We start from the raw sequence: 22365 nt of genomic DNA on the forward strand, positions 1-22365 counted from the left end.
TTAAATTGAACTTCTTTCATTCTTAACAAAGCAAATATCAATTCAGTTAATTGAAACATACTGTAAAATAAATATAATATGTATTACTCATATATGCAGCTCAATGCTTGACTTGGCCATAGCAGTGCAAATAATACAATTTGTAAAAGTCAATTTGGTATACAACAAATTTTAATAAATTCTTAACAATCTCATAATTTTTACTATAATCCTAAAATGGATAAACAATTAACAAAAAAAAATCATAAAATATAACAGAAGCTAGCAATGTTTGGCACACAAATAAGCACTGGTTAAAGCACTGTGGTAAGTAAGTAACTATTCATAAAATATTAAAAACATTAATTCCAATACATGTCAATATTCTCAAAGAGCTTTGACATGAGGAAGCAGTTTTGGTATTGACATGCAAGAAAAACTTTAGTTTTTCTTTTTTAACAGTTTCAAGGTGCATACAAAATATTTTGCAAATGAATGATTTATCACAGGATTTTACATATATACAACCAAATTATAAACATGATTCAGTTGAAAGTTATTAAAAAAGGTTAAAAAAAAATATTGCTTAAGCTGTCATAATAAAACAATGTTATGGCAAGTTATTACATTATCTTTGGCACTACTGATACTTTTCAACATTTAGTAGAAGTTCATTCACCATTGAGTTAAAGCCAGAAAAAAAGAATTATATTTTCAAACATAATATTGGTACCCTTATTTTTAACTAGTAACTTGTCAATGAATGTTTACTAACTTTTGATGCAGTATTTATAAAGCTTAAGTAATACTTAACCTTACCCTGATGATTTTGATTTTATCATCCTGAGTTATAAAGGTAACTGTAAAATTTGCATAGACTAGAAGTTAACTTATAAATGAGGGTATTTATAAAATTATCTGGCAGCAAATTATACACAAAACTAGGGCTTGTAAAATAAAAATACTCAAAACAATATGAACTGTATCAATTACCTGGCAGGGTTAAGCCTTACTAAATGAATCTAGTACCCTCTCTTTGTACACACTGGCCAGTAATGACTGCACGACATGGCTAGTGATTGTCTAAACACTTTGATTGTCTGAATTTCAGAGCTACAAATATTACCTTTCAACTTTATAACTAACAAAAATAGTATTTCATGTACTTGTTTAACACATTGTATAGAATATTATTCTCAAGAGTTTGCCGCTGTCAGATAGTGTAAAAGTACAATGTTGACTGCCAACATGAGTCAATTAATAAGTAAAATAATGAAAAATATAAAAAAGAAATATTTGTTCTTTTAATTATATTTCTTGATCATGAAATTGATGCTGTCTAAATTTCATAAATTTTCATGCATTTCAGATTTGATAAAGTTATGAAGTTTAAAAATTCTAACTATATAAATGTAGCAGCAGAAAAAAAGTCCATCTACGCGCATTATTCAGTGTGCACCACATTTTTTATGTTATTTCTTCATAGACAGAAAATTTATTACAGTCATTCCTTAAATAAAGAAATACATTTTGAAAATTTTGAAAAAAAGGCCCAAAAGATTTGACAAAGTTATGGATACATAATAACCATTGATAAAACATATTTTAACTTCAGAACGAACCTTAAGTCGACAGAAATGAAGGAACTCCATGTCTTGCGTCCATAACTTTCATTGCATGCTGGACAAAAATGATATATTCATATACAAAATTTAGTGGTATATACAAACAGGTTGAAATCTTTCAAAATTATACAATGAAGAATTAATTACTTATATATAATTTTTACTTTCATAATTTATCTGCTCAAAATAAATATTTATTTTATATTTGTTAGTATAAAAATAATATCTATATATAATTTTTTCCTGCTCTATAAATTAGATCAATTTTAAAATTTTTCCTACAAGGTTAAAATAATTCTGTAGCAGGACAAATATGCAATTTGAGGGAAGACCTTGCTAGCTAAAATCTGTTTAGACTTCAATATTTCAATATTACAATCAAATAAGAGAAAGAATTTTTGTTTAATTATATTATTTTGTTTTGTTTGAATGTCATGTTATGTATCTAAATTAATCCTAGTATTTCAACAAAAGAAAGCAGTATGAAACTGGAGCATTGACTGACTAGAATATACTGTTGAGATGTTTTGATATGTAATTATTTATATAATCCTAAAGAGAAAAATGAGTGACAAGAGAGAATCCAAATAATCAGGATGTTCCTCATTATCATCTAAAACCTGAATTCCCTGACCATTGCAAAAAAGCAGAGTGCTAAACATGTCTTCCTGAGGTATAACAATTCTACCCGTAAAGTGATTATTGGCAGCAAATGTGAGGCCACCAATACAATAACGATATGCACCAATTTGAACTCTTCCATTCAAATTTCTAATATTTCTTCCTCGTATTCCTAACCATCCCATATTAATCATTATCATTGGTGGCTGCTCTGGAATATCTCTAACTGCTCTGGTTACTAAAAGATGTCCGCTGCAAGGCCTATAACAAAATAAGAAAATGCAGTGTGAAGCCAGTTGAAGTAATACAAAATTTTCAGGATGATGTTGTCGATTTTGGAAAAGATACTGACAATTCATTATTAACTTTTACTTTCATTTTTATTCAAAAATGTTGCCAAACCAATAATTGTGATGTAACATCTTGTTAATCTTTTTGTAACCCAATATAAATGGCTAAGTATGTTTTTCAGCAATTGTTACCTATCATTAAATTGCACCAAAGACACCACCGTAAGTGGAGAAATATGTAGACCAGATTATAAAGCCTTTCCTTGCAGTAATCCAGGATGTTGTTTTCTTTTTATACTTTTATTTTCTCAAGTTTTCAAGCAACCACAGCATACAGCAGTATCCATATATATTCAGTATATATGTCAAAATATATAATCTATACATATAGGTAAATTATACAGGTCATTTTTTTATGTATTCAGCTAGATGTGTAATACATTGTTTATCAGAATCTTATGTTTGTGTAAACCATTGAAAAAAATGAGTATTGATATCAGTGTTGATTTTCATTATGCAAATAGGTGATGATGCATTAACTGTTGTCAATCAACACTGCTATATAATGGAGTTGATTTCAAATAATACTGACCATAAACATATAGAAATGTGCATGCTAGGATGTTACAATAGATTTAAATTTATCAATAAATAATCTCACATTCTAAAGGTACTTACACATAGGTGTATCGTGCATTCTCCTCTCTTGATTCAGAAATAGTCTGAACTAGACGTTCATTGCATGGATATTCTAGTTGTGAGGTAAAGTCATCTATTAACTGCTGAAAAGTTGTTGTGTCTAAATATGCTCCTGCTGCAAGACTGCAAAGAAACAAAAGAATATTTTCCTAACCATCATCATGTATTTTTTCATAAAAATAAGGTTTTTTTTCTGTATTGACCAATCTCAGGAAATAACATACTGTACATCTCCAAGTCTGATGTAAATTTAGGTTACATCAAGTAATTCTGCCAGGCCTAATCATACATTTATAATTTTCAATATTCTAACAACATTTTTGACAAATTTTGGTCAATCTTATTCTATCATTATCAAATTTCTGATCTTATTTCAATTAAGTTTTTCTTTTTTACAATTCGTGTTAATCATTCAAAACAGCCATTAAACAATTGGGATAAGTGATTTGGTCATTTTTTTGAATTTTTCGAAAAAACTTCTTATCTCAGGCATAGATTACCTTAGCTGTATTTGGCACAACTTTTTGAATCCTCAATGCTCTTCAACTTTCTATTTGTTTGGCTTTATAAATATTTTGATATGAGCGTCACTGAAGAGTCTTATGTAGAAAAAACACGTGTCTGGCGTACTAAATCATAATCCTGGTACCTTTGATAACTAATTGCCCAAATTTTAATGAAAACGCCAGAATCTAGGGAAATTTTTTTCAACCTTTTTTTTGTATGAATGCAGATGTGATGTCTGATTTAGGTGGTATCACACCAATATGGTGGCCTGTAATCATGTGGCTGTTCAAATGTTGTTTCTTCGGTATTCAACTGATACTTCTTTCCTTTGGAATTCCAAATTTATGATTCCAAATATCCTAATTTTGGGGGTAAGAGATAACAAGACAACAATTGTGATTCTGTCAGTCAAAAAAATTGAAATAATGCCTCATAAATACCATGGTAAATTCATTCCAGGCATATCAAATCTTCTCTCATTGATTGGACAGTCCAGATTACTACAGTAAAATCTGTATTGGCAAAGAAGCAGGTCTCTGAAAGGATGCATCAAGCTTGCATCAGACCCATAGAAATTTCTTCTTTCAGAATGGCCTATGATCTCTCCCCATACTCGCCTTACATCATCATAGTCTCTCCTCACAAACAGTGACAGCATATATGGCAGTTCCTACAAAGTACAAGCCATGTCCCTATTCAATTCATAAAACTATAAAAAGTATATTTTTTGTTCAAAAATAAGGGAAGCATGAACGAATGATCAAACAGAAACCCCCATCACCATTTACCACCTGCTACATGTGCTATATTTCAGATCTCTGAACATTTTTAATAGTATTAATCATGTTAATAGGGATACATATGTATCTTGGTTAGAACGTCTCTTATTATTCATATTTCTGTAGATGTTGTTGTTGTGGCAGACTACACATGCTACAGTTACAGTCAATTGCTTAAAACACTTTTGTGGGTAAATATCTAATACAATTCCAAGAATTGTCACCTGTAGAAAGTCCTTTTTTGTTTTGAAAGTGTTTGTTTACTGTACAAACTGCTATGAAAACAGGCATCCAGACTCAAATTTAGGCCTAGCAAGCAGGGGTTATCATGGTAATAAGGCAAATATTTGGATACTTACAGTTCTAAAAATTCCAAATATACTGTTTAAGAATAGCTGAGTAAGGTTTCTGTTTGTCAGCATTTGGTAGAAAATAATCATTAAAGGTGTATCTATCGTACAGGTGTTGTAGAACAATGAGTTTACAGATAGGATCTGTAACAATACTGGTAGTCCTGAAATATATATTATAAAATATCATCATTGAAATTATTATGACTACAGGAAAAAAATATTTGGTCTCATGTTAGTCGATTAACAATGGACCACTAGTAAGTATTTAGAAAGTCTTTAATAGCTAATAATATATCACATGTTTTGTTCATAATTGACGGCTGTAAAGTGACATCAATGGCAATTATACCTTTTCTATTCAATTTTGATGTCACTTTTCTTCTTAAAGAGTTTGTTATTTTCAAAATAACTTGTAGTGTAATATTAAAATACATTCTTGCATAAGGTTTTTGCATGAATACAGAAATCAACAGTAAATAAACATAGATTTTAATGAATTTGTTAACCCTCACCTCATTGTGTCAAACATTTGTATCTCTTTTTCTTCATAATTCTCAATCATCATAACATATATGAAACTGTTTATGGACTGATTGTGGTATATTTGAATTTTTGAAAGTTTTCAAAGTCTGTTTAATCATTTAATGGTCAATATATCAAATTTAAAGCAACAAAACAAATGAAATACTGGTGAATGTGACATGGACATAATATTTTACCTTCAAAAGTATAATGATTCTGAGACAATGCTCTACTGATTGGTCTGTTATGAGCACTTAATCGTGGAACTGATCCAATACACATTTCTGATGGACCACCATCTGAAGGCTGACAATGAACTGGTTCAACTGTTGGAGTGGTAGTATTGCCTGGGCAGAATGCATCCTCCTCCAATAAGTGTTGACTCATGGATGATATCTCAGAATTGATTGAAACATTGTCTGGCATAATCTGAACATTAATGTTGTCATCAGTAGGTGAAGAAATAACGTTTCGAATATCCTCCATGGCTTGAACAATTCTCTGTGTTGGAACTGGATCTTGCCTCAAGTCTATAATGTTTTCTTGCAAAATTCTCTGAGATGACTCTGGAACCTGACTCAAGTCTATAACTATATTTCTAATTATATCAGCACTATTAGGTAGATCATTTTCAGCTGCAGATGGGTGGACATCAATTGCTGCTTGTCTGATAGCTGCAGATGGGTGGACATTATTTGCTGCTTGTCTGATAGCTGCAGATGGGTGGACATTACTTGCTGCTTGTCTGATAGCTGCAGATGGGTGGACATTATTTGCTGCTTGTCTGATAGCTGCAGATGGGTGGACATTAATTGCTGCTTGTCTGATAGCTGCAGATGGTTGGACATTACTTGCTGCTTGTCTGATAGCTGCAGATGGGTTGACATTACTTGCTGCTTGTCTGATAGCTGCAGATGGGTGGACATTACTTGCTGCTTGTCTGATAGCTGCAGATGGGTGGACATTATTTGCTGCTTGTCTGATAGCTGCAGATGGTTGGACATTACTTGCTGCTTGTCTGATAGCTGCAGATGGGTGGACATTATTTGCTGCTTGTCTGATAGCTGCAGATGGGTGGACATTACTTGCTGCTTGTCTGATAGCTGCAGATGGGTGGACATTACTTGCTGCTTGTCTGATAGCTGCAGATGGGTGGACATTACTTGCTGCTTGTCCGATAGCTTCAGATGGGTGGACATTACTTGCTGCTTGTCCAATAGTGTCAGATGGATGGACATTACTCGCTGCTTGTACAATAGCGTCAGATGGGTGGACATTACTTGCTGCTTGTCCAATAGCGTCAGATGGGTGGACATTACTATCTGCTTGTTCAATAGCTGCTGTCAGCTGCCTTACTTCGTAGCTGTTTATTGCACTGTCAAGTTGATCAAAGTACCTATTAACTGCTCCATTTTCTGGCTCCCCAGACTGTTGATTTTCATCTTGGTTATTACCTTGAAGTCCACTTAATGAGTCATTCTCATTTTCAGATTCTGAGTCTGAACCGGACAACTCTGAGACATTATAAACAGGTATGCATAGGAAACTTTTAAAAAAGGAAAATGTTTTAAGCTGCTGCATTATGGACTTTTCGTAAGAGAAATTTCTTATTGCATCACTTTTATACAAACTTTTTAATATTTGTTTTAAAAAGTCCAGGTCAATTTCAGACTTTGAATTTGCTACCAGTTTTGTTTTATGATATGAGTTCACATCACTACAGAAGAATTTTTTTGTGTTTTTCATTTTATGTATATCAATAGACATTGAAAGAGCATTATCGTAACATTCTTCTTTTCCATTAACAACAGGTAAAAAATCCACAGGCATGACAGGTAACTCTGAAGAATTTACTTCATTTCTTTCTTCACAAACTTCTGAAAAATCAGAACAATTTTCATTGGCATTGGTTTCATCCTCTCTTTCATCAGGTTCATGGTTTCTGGTTTCTAATATTGGATTTTGGATGTCGTTTTTAGATTGCTCTTGACTTTGGTTTTCTGCTGGACCTGATTCATATCTTTCCTGGGTTTGTCCTTTATTTATTTCAGGTTTCTCTCCATCATTGTCAAGTAACTCTTTTCTATTAGTGATAAGGTCATTCTTTTCAGCCATTCTACAAATCAAAATATTGTTTATTATTTATATTATTTCATTAAAAAAAATTCCAAAAGAAAATAATATTCTTTATGGTCCTTTCAATCATGGAACATATTTTGATATCTTTTAACAAACACAGTAATAATTCATGTCAAATAAAGTTTCATCTTGCTAAGTATTCTTAATCATGTTAATACAGCCTATAAACTAGAGGCTCTAAAGAGCCTGTGTCGCTCACCTTGGTCTATGTGAATATTAAACAAAGGACGCAGATGGATTCATGACAAAATTGTGTTTTGGTGATGGTGATGTGTTTTTACATCTTACTTTACTGAACATTCTTGCTGCTTACAATTATCTGTATCTATAATGAACTTGGCCCAGTTAAGTTTCAGTTGAAAAATTGTTAAAAATTGACTATAAAGGGCAATAACTCCTAAAGGAGTCAACTGACCATTTCGGTCATGTTGACTTATTTGTAAATCTTACTTTGCTGAACATTATTGCTGTTTACAGTTTATCTCTATCTATAATATTCAAGATAATAACCATAAAGAGCAAAATTTCCTTAAAATTACAAATTCAGGGGCAGCAACCCAACAACGGGTTTTTCCATTCATCTGAAAATTTCAGGGCAGATAAATTTTGACCTGATAAACAATTTTAGCCCATGTCAGATTTGCTCTAAATGCTTTGGTTTTTGAGTTATAAGCCAAAAACTGCATTTTACCCCTATGTTCTATTTTTAGCCATGGTGGCCATCTTGGCTGGTTAACTGGGTCACCGAACACATTTTTCAAACTAGATACCCCGATGATGATTGTGACCAAGTTTGGTTAAATTTGGCCCAGCAGTTTCAGAGGAGAAGATTTTTGTAAAAGTTAATGACGACGGATGACGGACGACGACGCCGGACGACAAGTGATGAGAAAAGCTCACTTGGCCCTTTGGGCCAGGTGAGCAAAAAAGAAGTAAGATACCATGGTAACAATAAACATGAGTCCATGTGCAGAAATGTCTCCTCTGATTAACTTTACTCATCATTGAACCTGAAGACTGCAGTCATGGTAGTATGAAGGTTTACTACAAGTATCACATGACTCTCACATGAACTTAACATTATCAATGATTCATGTAAATGAGATCTAGGTCAGTTGAACCCTGCAACACAAACGTTTCAAACCAATTACCAGGATCTTGAAATTTTTAACACGATTACAGTCATTTTGCATGTTTTGCTGGGGCCCTTTTTTCAAACTGTCAAAAATATGCACAATAGATTCATAGCATCAATGAATTTGTATTGACTGTTTAGTAAAATTAATTCATAAATTTTTATATCATTTTTCTAAAAATATTCCATTGCAACAGTTTAAAATTGACATGTAAATTATGCAAAATAGTAAAAACTAAAACATGTAAAATGACTGAGGGGAATGAGCTAAATAATCTCCATAGGAATGAGACGAGCCAATCAATCCAAATAAATCCCCATACCAATTATATCATTGACCTACACAAATAGTTCCACTTAAAATGACCTAGTCAAGAACTATTAAATTATACATGCAATCATGGTAAATTAGCTAAGAAAAAGTTTTTCAAGGTCAATAACTACCCAGATATATACTGAACTTTGGACAAAAATGTTGGATCTTTGTGACTGATTCCTTTCAAAAGAATTTACAGAGATATTTATTTTACAATATTGAATTATATAATAAATATACATTTTAGTTATTAATACACCAATCAGGGGTCGAAGTTAGCGCTGGTCCAGTGGTCCAGGACTAGTAGAATGTGCATTGGACCAGTAAATTTTGTCAGCTGGTGGTCCGGCAGACCAGTAGAAATTTGTCGATAAAAATCACTGATGGCATCACAATCTCTGTTTGTTTACAAAACAATTTACCTGTGAAATCAATTACACAGTACTGGGGTGGGAGTGGGGGGGGATATTACATTTGATCAAGCTAATTAATATCTCGGGTGAGCGTCCTTCACAACAATATAAAATGTGGAAATTTTTGGAAGGATTTAAACTGCCGGACAAAAAACTTTTTGAACATTCGAGGACTTATGGATTTAATTATTTCCCTTCCTGTTCATTCTGCTGATGCAGAAAGGGGGTTTTCTGAGATGAAACTTGTAAAAAATGATTGGCAATCAAAATTGCTTCCAACTGTTTTATCAGATCTTTTATTCATTATGTTTCATACTGAAGATATAGCATCATTTGATCCGGTACCGGCCATTGAAATGTGGAATATTTCTGGACAGCGCTCCAGACGACCCAGTCAGTCACCTTATGGTCGTCGTGAGGATTGCGATGACGTGGAAGACAATGTTGATATTTTTTCTGTCCTTGATCCTGATTTTGATAAAGAAAATCATTGAGATTATCAAAGCCTTTATCAAAATCAGAATCAAGACTATCCCTTTGTTGACCAGTAGATTTGGAGCCAGACCAGTTGAGTTTTCAAGTCCACTGGTCCGGCTGGCCAGTACACAAAATAGCTTAAATTCGACCCCTGACACCAATGTACATGTATTAGAAAATTATTTACCTTTAAATTTTATGTACTCTGACAACATATCAGGTTATATCATGTCATCCAGAGACTTTCTCAGCATAAATAAACAAATAATAGCATTCAGATAGCACCAGTGTTTCATGTTGAAATTATGTTGTCACAATAAATACTCCTTGGTTCAATCCTAACCAGTAGACAGACTGTGAAATTACTTCCGAACAAGGTTGTTTCTATCTGTCTTCAAATGCCTGCAACAAAAATGTAATATTAGTTAACATGGTTAATATCAGTCCACATTTTTAATCAAGTGTGTGCTGAATCAGACTCACACAGAGGACAGTTACCGCTTTTAAAGTAGCAGAAATAGTAAGATTACCTGTACGAACTGTGACGCCCGTATATGACACGGAAACCAGGCGTAAAAATCATACTTTATCCTGGCGGCATTGCAGTGTTTACTGAATGCATGTCCAGGCGTCAACCAGGCGTAAACCAGGCGTAAATTAGGCGTAACTAAGGCGTAAACCAGGCGTAAAATTAGGCGTAATATTTAAATGAGTACGTCTGGTTCACAAAAAAATAGGCGTAATATGCAAATGAGTACGCCTGGTCAATAAATAAACCAGGCGTAATATCCTTACATAATACTACACTTATTTTAGTTCAGTGTATTAACCCTAAGCTGTGTACTTTTGTGTATTGATACAAACTTCTGTACTGTTGCTTTTATTTCTTATTGTTTGACAAAAAACTTGAAATATTAACCATTGAAGAAGCTAATATAGAAATAAATACATTTTATGCAGACAATGGCTCAAATAAGTTTAAGTTTAAATCAGAATTATAACAACTATTTTTTCTTGAAATAGCATTTTAACTAAGTTGTTTTTGAAAATTATTGTCTTTTGAACTAATTTATAAATGATAATACTGCAATTTAACTTAAAGTAAAAGATTTTAATGTTTATTATCCAAGGATAAAGGTTTTGGGATTTCAAAAATTCTGATAGAACATAATACTTTTAAATAACTTAGTTATACTCACATTATTATTATTTACCATGTATATATACTACTTTCCTTTTATTTCACAATTTTCATTTATTTATTAGATTCAGTATTTCCAATTTCAGATTCTTCCAAAAAGCACAAAACAAGCAAATTATCCCTGAATATATGAAGCTGCCATGTGTCCAACCTTTACAAACTAAAACCAAAGAGCCAAATTTTGAAAAAAAAATCCCATGATCCTTTAAACAAAGCATTATGGGTATTTCTATTTACGCCATACCAACAGTTTTACGCCCGTAAGAAAATTTACGTCTTGCCTATTTCAATTTACGCCCGTAAGAAAACTTACGCCTTGCTTATTTCAATTTACGCCAGGTTAACTGCTTTTTTCTACGCCCGTAAGGACTACAAATTTACATTTCCTGCTCCCTTACGCTTGGATCTAGACACGTAACTACCACTTACGCCTAGTTTACGCCTTATTTCCAGGCGTAATACGCCTTATAATTTCGTACGGGAAGCCATATATATGATTTAAGTGAATTCAATGTACATTTATGTTGTAGAGCCTGAAATTGAAGATACTGTATATTTTCATAACTGTTACGAAACAATTGTACTGTGAGTATTTCATAAAACAGCATTGAATTTGATATGACTATCATGTAAATGAGAGGTTTAGCTAGCTATAAAAAAAACAGGTTTAACATGTAATATGAGGCAGGCATTTCCTGTAAATGGGGACGAAGTCTGTATGAATTATTTTTTTGTAACTTAAATATTTGTTTAAAAAAAAAGAAACGGAAATACTGTAACGTTTCCGATTTTGGTTCTATTGTTAGGGATTTAGTTGTGACGTTATTTAAATTATGACGTCATATGCAATGTAAACAAAGAAACGCTATCATCAGGTAACGTTTTTTCATATCAAGGAATTATTAAAAATGAAATTGGTATTGCGCGTTCCTTCCTATTTTATACTAGACTGATAAATATATATTTTACTCAAAGTTTCATACAAACGAGACCGGAAAAAGGAAGTACATTGTACATTTCTGCGCAGGTCCGGGATTTCAAAACACGACAAAAAAAATTTGAACGATTTTGAGTTCATTAGTACAATGAAAAATTCGGGAAATTTTCCCGTATTTTTTTTTTTATTGAATTTTCTACTGTTATTGGGGACTCCGTCCCCAGATAATCCATCATTTTCTACATAAGAAAATGCCTGTACCAATTCTGGAATATGACAGTTGTTATTCATTCGTTTGATGTGTTTGAGCTTTTGATTAGGGACTTTAATTTCCTTTTGAAATTTCCTCAGAGTTCAGTATTTTTGTGATTTTACTTTTTTAACAACTTTGTGTCTGTTAACACTAAACATGCTAAAGGGAACTTGTTCAGAATACATCAGGAAAAATTTCATATGTGACCAGGCTTCCTAGTATCACACTACAAGTTTAGTACAATGTATACATGTATCATTGGCATCATTTAATATCACTACCTAAAACAGAGAAACACAACAGCAAAATAAAATCTTGTTTGTCAAATGATTTTATTTCCCTCATAAATTTACCATTTATTTACTCAAACACCTGAATGTTTAAAACCAAATACTGTCTAATGATATGATTATAATAAAGATTAGGCATTAACCATTTGATTTTCTGGGGGGGGGGGCTATGGTTTTTTTTTGAAAAAAAAGTTTGTTTCCAGTTTTTGGAGAAAAAAATAATTTGTTTTTGATTCTGAGAAAAAAAAATTGTTTGTTTCACCCTCAGCTGCCACTATATGTAATGCTAAAATTGAAAGAAAAAAATTGTTTTCGACTTGTCGTGAAAAAAATAGATTGTTTTTTGCCGCAGGCGAAAAAAATAATTTGTCCAGAAAAAAAAACCATAGCCCCCCCCCCAGAAAATCAAATGGTTGCTGCCTTAATCTTACACATGTAGGTTACATATAAAAGATGTGGGCAAACATGTTATGTAGGCAAATATACCCTATATTAAAACATCAGATTCTAGAACAGACCGAAACTCTTGATGTGCAAGCATCCACCTCCTGCTAAGGGTTTAAGCCTCATTCTTATCATGCTAATGGAGCAAAATTACTCTTTTAATTTATTTTCACTGTAAGCCTTACATTCATATACATTTTTTGTGCATGTATCCTGGCACCAATGTAAATGCATGTATTAGTCCAAGATGTATTATATATAAAAATGTGAAGAAAGTAATTATTCTGTTTGCTTTAGATTTTGTTCGATATACTTTTAATTAAACAAAAGAAACTCTCTACTAAAACCAGCCTTGACCTATGGAAGTGATGACAGTTAAGCTTACCTTTAAAAATAAATGTTCCATCCTTTAAGATCTTCCAATATATATAAACAGTAGACCAGTACTCAAATATTTCTAGTACAATTTTGTCCCAATAGCTAATCTAAATAAAAATAATGGTATGATTTAGCTATTCTATCAAATAAACAGGTGTTTAAATCATCATTTTATAATTTAATTTGAAACAAGAATGTGTCCCCAGTACACAGATGCCCCACTCACACTATCATTTTCTATGTTCAGTGGACCGTGAAATTGGGGTAAAAACTCTTATTTGGCATTTAAATTATAAAAATATCATATGGAACATGTGTACTAAGTTTCAAGTTGATTGGACTTGAACTTCATCAAAAACTACTTTGACCAAAAACTTTAACCTGAAGTGGGACAGACGGACGGACGGACGGACGAACGAACAAACGAAACAGACGCACAGACCAAAAAACATAATGTCCCTCTACTATCGTAGGTGGGGCATAAAAACATGAGCACCTTGCTCAAGCAGTGTCACTCAAGTGAGTTGTATCATTTGCTTTTATTGAATGAAAGAAGTAAGGCTATTTATATAATCAGATAAGTTATAGTAAAATTGTCTTTCTTCTTGCAAGGCTATAACATAAAAAAATGTTGTAAAAGCTTGAATGTAACTTAAGCAATAAAACATATTATAATAGCATTTATAAAGCATTGAATAGAATAGAGAATGAAAACTGGAAATGTGTTCTAGAGACATCAACCATTGACAACCCAACTAAAATGTAGAAAACAGCCAGAAGTCACCAATATGTCTTCAACGAAATAAAAAAATCCTGTAAACCTGGACGTGGGGTGCAGCTGGCTCCTAAACAATGATATATATATATATAAAACGTCTGAATAGTAGTCAACGATTTTCCCCACGAGGGCGCTGGATCGTTACGAGTAATGATACATGTACACAATAAATAAATTATATAAATGCCTAAAAAAGTGTACACACAACTCCAAATACAGAAAAAGGTAACTATAAATTTAATTATTTATAAATATTTCGGATAACAGATATCCTTCATCGGTATATATGATTGTGATGTTGAATGAATCAATTATCAGTCTACTTAGATTAAGCTGTTACAATCTTGAAATTTATACAATAAAAAAGTCAAACCGAACATCAGGTAAGACGCTTGCACAATTCTAAAAATTTGTTAAACATGACATAGGTTATATGACTAATTACATCAGAGAGTTCAAATATATGCTCTAAAGAAAAATAATAATGTGCGATATGAACTACATGTAGCACAATTCTAAAGCTTCAATGGTGTTGACAATTATGATATTACAAGAAAGATTGCGTCAATAAGAATTCCAAATAAACAGCACTGAACGGTCTAAATATTTCAGATTTGGCAACGGTAGTGTAGTTACATTAGAGTCTGCGATGTTTAAAACAAAAGGCCGTTAAAATATAATAATAAATTTTGACTAAAGTAAACTAGTTGAACGTGGCTTGGTACTAAATTAAACATCCCTAAAAAAATTAAGCAATTTAAATTGTTATATTCAACAGATTTATTTTAGAGATGAGTAAGGTAAAAAAATAAAAACAGAGACTGTAATAATAAGTAATATAACCCAGATGTAAAGCACTGCATGTTGTATATATATATAAATATATAAACAACTTCATCAGTCTAAACATCAGCCCAACAATGTTATATCTGTAATATTGCTTTCGCAAATTTTTTGTTCTTCCCTTGCTGAGATTCAAACTCATGCTACAGAGATATCATGACACCAAATCCCCTGCACAGTATCTGACGTGCTAGACCACTCGACCACCTTGGCTTCACAATTATAAAGCTTTCGATGGCCTGGTTTACCTTTCCTTGTCAGTTTAAATCTAGCGTCGTAATACAGTACATGATATATAAGGCATGAAGATGGAATTGTTACAGATCAGCTGAAATATCTATTGTAAAGATTCCTACAAATTAATGCAAGATACAGTCACAGAAATAATCTATACTATTAAACGAGAAGACCTCATTTTGGGTGTCGCTTCTCTTCTTTCCACAATAAATTAATCAACACGCCTCTGTGTCCTATAGGTACAGTGCATAGTCGCATTTGTCATCCATTCATATGATTATTCAGATTGAGTTATTTTGGGAGAAAATCGAGAAAAAGGGCATCCGGATATTGTCCCGTCATTGGACAAAATTTTAAGTCAGATTATACTTCCGGTTTGCGTTTTTCTGTATACTTTGAACATACATATACTACGAATAAAGTGTATTTTCAGAATTCTATCTGCTATCATTTTCAAGTTTACTATCCACGGTGGTCACAGAGTTTATTAAATAGAGAGGGTCTGTATACTATATCAATGACCACCATGGATCGATTAGAAAACTTAGAATTGAAAGTAAATACACTTTATTTATATAGTGAATGTTCATAATATACAGATAAGCGCTAAAATTATTCATGTGCACTGTTGAAACCTTTTCTGAAATTCTCCAGTCATTAAATCTTTTACAAAATTCATTGATTACAAAAAAAAGATGTGGTATGATTGCCATGTTGACAACTCTCCACAAGAGACCAAAACTATAGGTTATCGTACGGCCTTCAACAACGAGCAAAGACCATATTGCATACTCAGCTTTAAAAGGCACCGAAATGAAAATGTAAAACAATTCAAACGAGAAAACTAGCGGCCTTATTTATGTACAAAAAATGAACGAAAAACAAATATGTAACGCATAAACAAACGACAACCACTGAAGTACAGGATCCTTACTTAAATGTTCATAACATTTTGCTGAAATTCTCCAGTCATTCAATATTTCACAAAATTCTTCCAACAACACTTTACATACTTTAAACTACGCTCTGAATGCCCGCGATTTCGCGGGTGTGTTCTAGTTATATTTATAAGAACATAATATATATATAATTCGTCTAATAATCAGCCCAACAATGTTAAAATCTGTAAATTTGCTTTGGCTTTTTTGTTCTTCCTTTGCCAGGATTCGAACTCATGCTACTGAATTATTGTAACACAAAATTGCCTTGTACTGTATCCGACTATATATATATATATATACCTTTAACAGGAAGCTTAATACCAACATTCATGATAACAGAGAAGATTTTTCATATACAAGGTCTACCTCCTTAATTTCCCTTTGATCTTCAATTTCTAATTTTGCTTAAAATTCAGTTTTCATTTTACTGGTACACCTTAAAGTACAGTCAACAATACTGGTATATCAGGCCAACCTTAAAAATATGTTTGTTTGCAGTTTTCCGACTGTACCTTCAGACTGAAGGTATTTTATCAGCCAAAAAACAGTTTAAACAAGCAGTTACACTAAACCAAGTTTCTTGTGAAGAAAAAAAACCATTTTAAAACAACAAACAGGGGCGTAGCTAGAAAGAAATGATGTGCAAGCAACTATACCGCCGATCGGAGCGAGGCGAAAAAATTTTGGGACCCTTTTATGCAGAAAAATGTTTTCTTTTCCGGTTTTCGGTCATAGGACGGTTAAAAGAGGAGCTATATGTAGATAGGACTTATAAAAAATTTATAAAACTATTAATAAATCTTCTAAATAGAGTAATACACAAACAACACATATTTGTGATACAGAATTTACTCAAAATTGTCCAAAATCTGCTCTTCGGGTCTGGGCAGAAACAAACTTCTCTATTACTTTAATTGTCAATTTTCACACTGAAATGCCGATGAATATGCAGTAATGCTAGTAACTGTCGTCGTTCATTGTTGATCGTACATTTGTTTTCAACATACGCAAACCAGATGCTCCGCAGGGCGCAGCTTTATACGACCGCAGAGGTTGAACCCTGAACGGTTGGGGCAAGTATGGACACAACATTTAAGCTGGATTCAGCTCTAAATTTGGATTGTGATTAAATAGTTGACACAGCATAGGTTTCTGACACAGAATGAATGTGGTCTAATGAACTTAAAAAAATATGTTTGCCTTTGAACAATTCACTATGCTGTTGAATATTAATCCTCTCAAAAAAATGTTTGAAGAAATTTTCTTTTTATTTATGAAATCGGAAATGAAAAAAATTGACCCCCCAATTTTTTTTTTCACATCCCCCTTTCCCTTATTTCAAAACTGATCTCAATTCAAATTTCTAATGAAGTTTGCAACAATAACTACTCATTTAAATACATCATAAAATATTAAAATGTAAAAAAAGTGCTTGTTATTACTGAATGGTAAAGATTGTTTTAATCTATCAGTTGGTAGTAATAGTGAATATACATTGTATATTGTATAAAACAATGATTTAAGTTGATTCAACTACTATTCTGGACAAAGAAAGATAACTCCAATTGAAATCCAATTGGAATTTCTTGCTATTGCACAATATTGTGCAATTAGATATTTCTTGCTACTGTGCAATTGAAAATATTTGCTATTGCACAATACTGTGCAATTGAAGATTTCTTGCTATTGCACAATACTGTGCTATTGAAGATTTCTTGCTATTGCTGAATACTGTGCAATTGAAAATTTCTTGCTATTGCACAATACTTAATATAATAATTTTGGATCCTGATTTGGACCAACTTGAAAACTGGGCCCATAATCAAAAATCTAAGTACATGTTTAGATTCAGCATATCAAAGAGGCCCAAGAATTCAATTTTTTTTTAAAATCAAAATTAGTTTAATTTTGGACCCTTTGGACTTTAATGTAGACCAATTTTAAAACGGGACCAAAAATTAAGAATCTACATACACAGTTAGATTTGGCATATCAAAGAACTCCAATTATTCAATTTTTGATGAAATCAAACAAAGTTTAATTTTGGACCCCGATTTGGACCAACTTGAAAACTGGGCCAATAATAAGAAATCTAAGTATATTTTTAGATTCAGCATATCAAAGAACCCCAAGGATTCAATTTTTGTTAAAATCAAACTAAGTTTAATTTTGGACCCTTTGGACCTTAATGTAGACCAATTTGAAAACGGGACCAAAAATTAAGAATCTACATACACAGTTAGATTCGGCATATCAAAGAACCCCAATTATTCAATTTTTGATGAAATCAAACAAAGTTTAATTTTGGACCCTTTGGGCCCCTTATTCCTAAACTGTTGGGACCAAAACTCCCAAAATCAAAACCAACCTTCCTTTTGTGGTCATAAACATTGTGTTTAAATTTCATTGATTTCTATTTACTTAAAGGGGCACTAGCTACGATATATATAAAAAAATAAAGTATGATTTTTTTTAGAACAATCATTAATCAAATTGGAATAATGAAATAATAATTTGCTTTTAGCAATCAATTTCCTTTAATTTTGTTGAAATAAGCGATTAAACATAATTTTTGACTGATTCACTTGCAAGTGAAAACGTCATCCTCATTCTAACCAGTATTCATGTGAACTTCAAGTTAACCCCTAGCTAGAGATTGACAACGCATGCATTGTACGTGTACTGGTTATTTAAAGAAAAAGAATGTCAACAATGAAAGTGAAACTACGGTAAATCATTTGATTACTAATTCGATGCACATAAAATCATTCTTATATGGTTAAAAACAATGAGAAACATCTATTTTTAATCTATAAAATAAAATCAAACAGACCTATAAAAATGCAATTGCACGTGTTGGTTTAATCTATTTGTATCTTTATTTTTGTTTACATCGCTTATATGGTCATCTGAGGTCATATCGATAGTTAATTAGATGGCGTCTGGACTAAAATACACACGAAACGAACCTATATCTTATCTACCCCATGCTCTGTAAACTGTTTATTTTAGACTTTTGATAGTTTGGATAAATGTTTTACATTGTTATAAACCAAATATGAGAATTTGAGTCAAATCGGTTACAATGAATTTGACAGCTAGTGCCCCTTTAAACTAAAGTTATTGTGCAAAAACCGAGAATAATGCTTATTTGGGCCCTTTTTTGGCCCCTAATTCCTAAACTGTTGGAACCAAAACTCCCAAAATCAATCCCAACCTTTCTTTTGTGGTCATAAACCTTGTGTCAAAATTTCATAGATTTCTATTAACTTCAACTAAAGTTATAGTGCGAAAACCAAGAAAATGCTTACTTGGGCCCTTTTTGGCCCCTAATTCCTAAAATGTTGGGACCAAAACTCCCAAAATCAATCCCAACCTTCCTTATGTGGTCATAAACCTTGTGTTAAAATTTCATAGATTTCTATTCACTTTTACTAAAGTTAGAGTGCGAAAACTAAAAGTATTCGGACGACGACGCCGACGCAGACGACGCCAACGGGATAGCAATATACGACGAAAATTTTTTCAAATTTTGCAGTCGTATAAAAATAATGAGACTTTCCAATACTGTTTTGGCGTGTTTGCAGGGTGATTGGGTCTGGTAGTCTGTCGACCACATCGCTTCGGCATATTTTCAACGATATCGAAGGGTTCTGATAATTCTAATGCCGATTGGTACGTCTCATTCCAAACTGATGAACCGTACACTGTAAAATGTGCTCCAAAAACTACATGTCTTAGACTGAGTATTACAAATTCAAATCTTGTAAAAGATACAAGTTACTGTCCGATTTTGTCATAATCTCCAATAACGCTTTTATTTTGAAACCAAATGCCGTTATTTAATGATATTTCATCAATTAAAAAAGTGGCAACATAGGTGTTTCCTTTAACATTCAATCTATAAATTTTTATTTTGCCATTTTTTTTGCCGAATCGATGTGCATGCAACTGCGTGTTAGCGTATAGGGAGCTACGCGCCTGACAAACACTGGACATGCTAAAAACCAACATCAAATGAACAGGCATTTTCAGATAAAAATTTTTTTAACCAAAACTGAAACTTTAACATAGTGTCATTATCCAATTTAGGCCAATTAAAAGTAATTGATTGATTTTCATCCCCGCCTGCCCCTCTGAAATCGACCCGCCTCGATTTTTTTCATTTTATAAAATTTACGATTTACGGATTTTGTTCGTTTCCGTTACCGATAACCGTTAAAATTTCATTACATTTATAACTTCCTGTTTCAAATTTCGGTATTGTACAAGTTCGAAGAAATCTAACCAAAATGATTGCCGACATTATTTAATATGTTCTAAAACACAAGGAAAAGTAATATCATAATACAATAATTAAACGTAATACATGCTGTTATTCATAATAGATGATAAAATATTATGTAAATAATGTTTCATTTTTTTCTATCAATTTTAACTTTCTTGTCGCTAAAATTTTCTTTTGCATATTCTTTTAATATTTATTGCAATAATTAATTTTAATTAAAAAAAAATGTTTTCTTGTCGCTAAATAGTTTCTTGTTGCTTGTTGTCGCTAAAATAATTCTTGTTGTCGCTTCTTGTCGCTTGTTGACGCTTGTTGTCGCTAAAATTCTTGTTGTCGCTAAAATTCTTGTTGTCGCTAATTAGTGAGACCGTATACTAGTATTGCGATCACCAACTACAGGAGATCCCTTTTATTTTCACATACATACCTACGCCTGATACACGTTTTTTTTAGCCTAAACTTTAGGGTCCAACTGAAGCTGATTTCAGTGCAGTATTTTTTCGGTTTGTTGAAGACCCATTGGTGGCATTGGGCTGTCCATCACTCAGTTGCAATGGGCTGCCCATCAGTGGCATTGGGCTGCCCATCGGCATCGGTGGCATTGGGCTGTTGACAATCTGATTGCGACTACCGGAAATAACTGTGTGCTGTTCTCGAGCAAATTATAGTGCATGAAACAAGGGTGTGTTCACTCATGCGAGTCATTGGTAACTGTATACATTGATACATGTAAATTGTACAAAAGGAAACCAAGTTTCATTTATATACCTAATACTTACTTGGCATTAAAAAAAACACATAACATCACTGATAATATGTTTTCCTTGTTTCTTTTTCTTCTTTCCTTAGTGCACTAACACTCGGATGCGGGAAAATAATGAAACCACTTCAGCTGATCAATCTGGTTTACAAGTCTGTATGGGTCAGGTCAAGGTCAATGTCGTTTCCATTTGTTGTCCAATCAAAATTGTCGAAAAGCACACACCCCCTCCACGAAGTACGTATACGACATTAATATTAATCGGAACTACTCGGTTGCACGAAGAAATAACTGCAAAGCGAGAATGGCCGAGTAGTTACGATTGAGTACGAGGACATCTCGATCCCGGCACATTACAAATTCGGCACATGCCTTCTCGACGTACTGCAAACTTGGCATATTACATTAGACCTTTTCAACATCTCTCGACACCTAACGTAACGGTACCCAAATTGCACCGAGTACCTAAATTGCACCTATTTAGCAAAACTAGCAGCGAAAATCTTACAAGATTTTCTAGAGACTAAACAATTTGTTTTTTTATGATTTGATACTAAGCACATCTTTCAACATAGGTAAAACTATTTAGATATGCACAAAACGTTCACAGTATCTATCAACAGATGAAGTATTTACTGAAAAAGCAAAATGTACTGAAACGTCGCGATGCGACGTCATCAAAACGTCATCTTTTTAAAATGAGCAAATACAATATGTTACAAATATCCATTTAAAAAATAATGAAGAGTAAGCATGGACTAATATCCAATTGTTCAAAATATTTAAAGAAATTAAACAAAAGCTCTGTTATTAGACTTTTGACTATGTTAATTTAAGCATGGAAGCAATTTGGGTACTCCTCATTTCAGAATCATTGATGGTTTGGAGGTCAGTTTAGACCAATTTTTCTATGATTCCATATGGAATAAAAATCAAATTGGTGTACCTATAAATAATAAAGAAGGATAGGGCTACAAAATAAACACAGAATGGACATTTTTGTTTTCATCATAAAAAAACGTAGATGAAAAAACTGTTAAAATAGGTGCAATTTGGGTACCGTCACGTTACAGTTGAGAACGACTACGACAGGTAAAATGTGAAGGGTCGTTTCAAAAGTAAAAAAAAAAATTGAGATCATTATTGATTTTATTGCTTTC

At 32.6% G+C, this 22365-nt stretch overlaps 1 protein-coding gene across 1 annotated transcript; it reads right to left on the reverse strand.

The window, feature by feature from the left end:
- Positions 1-338: 338 nt before the first annotated feature.
- Positions 339-21362, reverse strand: LOC139493326 (uncharacterized). The gene is made up of 8 exons (XM_071281643.1): positions 21225-21362; positions 13366-13465; positions 10043-10257; positions 5573-7491; positions 4860-5014; positions 4162-4391; positions 3194-3337; positions 339-2486 (listed from the first exon to the last, which is right to left on the reverse strand). The coding sequence occupies exons 4-8, from the start codon at positions 7488-7490 to the stop codon at positions 2147-2149; spliced, it is 2787 nt and encodes a 928-aa protein (XP_071137744.1). The 5' UTR covers position 7491; positions 10043-10257; positions 13366-13465; positions 21225-21362; the 3' UTR covers positions 339-2146.
- Between the last annotated feature and the right edge of the window lie 1003 nt (positions 21363-22365).

Source organism: Mytilus edulis, chromosome 10 (genome assembly GCF_963676685.1).
Source record: "Mytilus edulis chromosome 10, xbMytEdul2.2, whole genome shotgun sequence".
Taxonomy (NCBI): Eukaryota; Metazoa; Mollusca; class Bivalvia; order Mytilida; family Mytilidae; genus Mytilus; species Mytilus edulis.

Excerpts from the sequence above, each read along its gene's own strand:
- LOC139493326 (XM_071281643.1), bottom strand. The coding sequence starts at position 7,490 with ATGGCTGAAAAGAATGACCTTATCACTAATAGAAAAGAGTTACTTGAC. Across the intron at positions 5,015-5,572 it reads GAATCATTATACTTTTGAAG|GACTACCAGTATTGTTACAG; the intron begins GTAAAATATTAT and ends TATATATTTCAG. Across the intron at positions 2,487-3,193 it reads AATGCACGATACACCTATGT|GCCTTGCAGCGGACATCTTT; the intron begins GTAAGTACCTTT and ends ATTTTGTTATAG.